The 3,934-nt window shown below is 36.0% G+C and overlaps 1 protein-coding gene across 1 annotated transcript in view; it reads left to right on the forward strand.

Moving 5' to 3' along the window:
• The window catches only part of LOC107749938 (A disintegrin and metalloproteinase with thrombospondin motifs 2-like), a 107,777-nt gene that overhangs the window by 91,576 nt on the left and 12,267 nt on the right, over positions 1 to 3,934 (forward strand). Inside the window, exons 18-20 of the mRNA XM_016565188.1 lie at positions 1,304 to 1,436; positions 1,580 to 1,787; positions 3,101 to 3,230. Coding sequence (XP_016420674.1) covers positions 1,304 to 1,436; positions 1,580 to 1,787; positions 3,101 to 3,230 — 471 coding nt within the window. The remainder of the gene's footprint in view (positions 1 to 1,303; positions 1,437 to 1,579; positions 1,788 to 3,100; positions 3,231 to 3,934) is intronic.

The raw sequence follows: 3,934 nt of genomic DNA on the forward strand, positions 1-3,934 counted from the left end.
TCACACAAACTAGAGTCCTGTTTTTCCGAATATCTGCACGATCGCAAATGTACAATAAACAACAAGTTACTGAGTAACTTTCAGACACAAAATTCTGTTTTGCCCCATCAATGCGTCTCCGAGCAACACAGTGTTTTGTTTCTCAGCATTACATGGACCAGTAAATGGTTCAAACAGAGTATAAGCACAGTCGTTTGCTAAGTTAAATGAATTAGCATTTTAAACAAATCGGTTGATTTAAGGATTCAACTCACTCATTAAGGCAGTCACTTGCTGCCACCTACTGGCGGTTGTAGTTTCATATTTTAAAAAGTAGCTAATTATTTCATTTTTGCAATCATTTAATATTTCTACATTAAAATGTATTTAAACTTAACATAACTTGTGCAAAATCCATCTATGGGTTTTGTTTATAATGATTTCATTTTATTGTTAATAGCCAACATGTTTTTTTATTCAGATTGAATTTATTACATTTAAGAATCTGACATAAAAGGACACATATATGACAATACATTTTTATAATAATATTTCATAATAATCTTTGTTTTTTTCTGCTCAGTGTTATTTCAGGGTTTTGATCTCTCAACTGAGAGATCACATCCTGTTTATTGTATTATAGTGACTATTTAATATTACATCTAAACTTTGACTAGGCTAGACATGTTGCCTATTAATTGTATACAGTATATGAACCTGAAAGCATATTTTAATGTTTGTGTATTTTGTGTTACTCCATAATAATGTTCTAGTTGAGGGCAGTTGTATTATAGGTATGGGGCCCAAACATAACCTCAAGCCCAGGGGCCCCTGGCCCCGTAAGTCCTGCCCTGCACATTATCCTTCAGAAATCATTATAATATACTGATTTCCTATTATTATCAATGTTGAAAACAGTTGTGCTGCTTAATATCTTTGTGGAAATGTGAGACTTTTTTGTTTTTTTCAAGATTTAAGATAAATGTAAAGTTCAAAAGAACAGCATTTATATTAAGTAGAAATCTGAATAAAAGTATTCATTTCTTTCAAAAAACTAATATTAGTGACCCCAAACTTTTAAAAGGTAATGTATGCTTATGTGTAATTCATAATAAAAAGTATTGTTTTATTATTATTATTATTCCTTAAAGTGCATTTCTGCATTCTGTATTCTGTTGAAGAAAATTGCTAAAAGAATTTCATTCTTAATTCAACTCTGAATCGTGCACAACCCTGACAGACATGAGCTTTGAGTGAAACTTGGATCAGTGGTAGGAGACAACAGCTTGCATTGTGGCGTTTTGTCTGTTTGTCTGGCTTGTAGTGAAACAGTACACACGTTTTGGGTGCCGGAGGAAGTCGGATGGCAAAATGGTACACCGCACACTCTGCGCCAACATACCCAAACCTCGCGCCATCAGTCGAGCCTGCAACCAGAAGGAGTGCTCAGAACCAATGTAAGCAAACGAGGTTCACCATATGGTAGTTTGCAAACCAATATCATACAGTTGTAAGGTTAATGTCTAAATGAGTTATGGATGATGGTGTAAGGGTATGAGGGGTTAGTGAACTTTTTTTAAATGTGTCTTATGTATTTCAGCTGGGTGACAGGAGAATGGGAGGAGTGCAGTAAATCATGTGGTAAGACCGGTTCTCAGACCCGACCCGTGCGCTGTGTGAGATCTGAACTGGACGGTTCATACAAAGCCATCAATGCTAAGTATTGCAATGACGACCGGCCTGAAGGGCGACGACCCTGTAACCGTCAGCTATGCCCTGCACAGTGGAGAACTGGACCTTGGTCTCAGGTAAGTATGAGTGAGATTAAAGTTTAAGAGTTGGATATTTCATTTTTCATGCACATTTTTACATTTAGATTACCTTTATCTAACACTCACATAAAAACATTTTGATTAATGTGTCCCATTTAATAACACTATTAAATCACAAAACGGATATCAATTTGTCATACTGTATATTATGATATTATAATGATAATATGCCTAAATATAAAATCAATTATTGATTGTAGTGTTTACTGCTTTATTTTTTATTTATTTTAGATGAAATGGTAATAAAAAGAATAATAAATAATAATTGTAATATCGTTTATTTATTGATTGTTGGCCATGACATGAAAATTATTATCAAACATCTTATTGGCCAGAATATCAGTGATGTTCTAAAAGAAAGACTCTTGTATCAGCATCTATATCAGTTGCTGTATTTTAGCGTCAGTGATGCTAAAAGTAAGAAACATCATTGTGTTAAAGGCATAGTTCACCCAAAATTTTATTCTCAAAATATTACTACTTTAAAGCTGCAGACCGTAACTTTTTTGTGTTCAAAATGTATATAATAAGCGAGTACACCATGAATCCATTTTCCAAACCGTGTTTTTGGCTTGTCCTGAATCACTACGGTACACCTATAATAAATGTTTATATTCGGACTATTTTAGACTGGTTCGGGTAGGTACCGCTGCGGAGTAGCCCAGTACCTGCGTGATTCGCCATAGACATAAACGGAGAGAAGTAGCTCCGGCTACAATGTTCTTCTGCAAGACGCACTCATTTCTGTTTATTAACCGCTAGAGCGCCAAAAGTTACGGACTGCAGCTTTAACATAACAACCTTCTTCTCAAAACATTATGCCATTATTCACGTAATGTCATAACTTATTCTCAAAGTCTTAATACATTGTGAATGTACACTACTGGCACACTATAACTGTTTTCTATTTTAATACATTATAAAATGCAGTCTATTCCTGTGATGGCAATGCTGATAATAACCGAGCACCAAATCAACATATTAGAATGATACCTGAAGGATCATGTGACACGGAAGACTGGAGTAATGGCTGCTGAAAATTCAGCTTTGCCATAATTACATTTTAAAATATATATTAAAATAGAAAACAGTCATTTTAAATTGTAAAACTATTTTCCAAATATTACTATTTGTATTATTACTATTACTATTTTTGATCAAATATATGCAGCCTTGGTAAGCATGAGGCTTTTTTCAAAACACCTGTAGTGTAGGTTTATCAATGTTACCTTGTTACTGCGTCCCATTCTGCTACTGTATATGTTTTTATGTTCTGCATGTGTGTGCAGTGCTCAGTGACCTGTGGTAATGGGACTCAGGAGCGGCAAGTCCTGTGCAGCACCCCTGATAATGCCATCGGCATCTGCATGGACATCAAGCCCGAGAGCATCAGATCATGTCTGCTTGCTCCGTGTCCAAGTAAGTGTCCGCTGCGACCTATACGGCTCCTCAGAATTCACTTAAAGGGGTCATATGACGTTGCTAAAAAAGAACATTGTTTTGTGTATTTGGTGTAATGAAATGTGTTTATGCAGTTTAAGGTTTAAAAACATTATTTTCCACATACTGTACATTATTGTTTCTCCTCTATGCCCAGCCTTTCTGAAACGCGTCGATTTTTACAAAGCTCATCGGTCTGAAAAGCGAGGTGTGCTCTGATTGGCCAGCTATCCAGTGCGTTGTGATTGGCCGAATACCTAAAGCATGTGAAGGAAATGTTACGCCCCTTACCATACTGTGATGCCGCGATGAGACAAAACAATAAAACCCATTATAAACGAGGCATTTGTTGCATCCAGTGGGGACATAATTACGGATTATAATGACTTATACTGTCTTTTTAAGCGTTGCATTGCATCATGCCGCGTAAACATAAAACCATGTCTGCATTTGTGATCGGAGAAACGACAAACAAAAAGTGCTACTCTACACTGCTCAAAACTCGCATTTGAATCATCAGTGGCAAATCCTTTAAATGAAAACATACTTACAGTCCATGAGTCAGAACAGCCGGCATTGTAGTATACTCTACCAGGATCAGGAAACAGTCCTCCATAAAATGTGCTGCACACATCTGAATATTTGGGTTGAACTGTTCTGGAACAGTGTTGTAAATACAATTT

The sequence above is a fragment of the Sinocyclocheilus rhinocerous genome, unplaced genomic scaffold (genome assembly GCF_001515625.1).
Source record: "Sinocyclocheilus rhinocerous isolate Xijiao unplaced genomic scaffold, SAMN03320098_v1.1 scaffold320, whole genome shotgun sequence".
Classification (NCBI taxonomy): Eukaryota; Metazoa; Chordata; class Actinopteri; order Cypriniformes; family Cyprinidae; genus Sinocyclocheilus; species Sinocyclocheilus rhinocerous.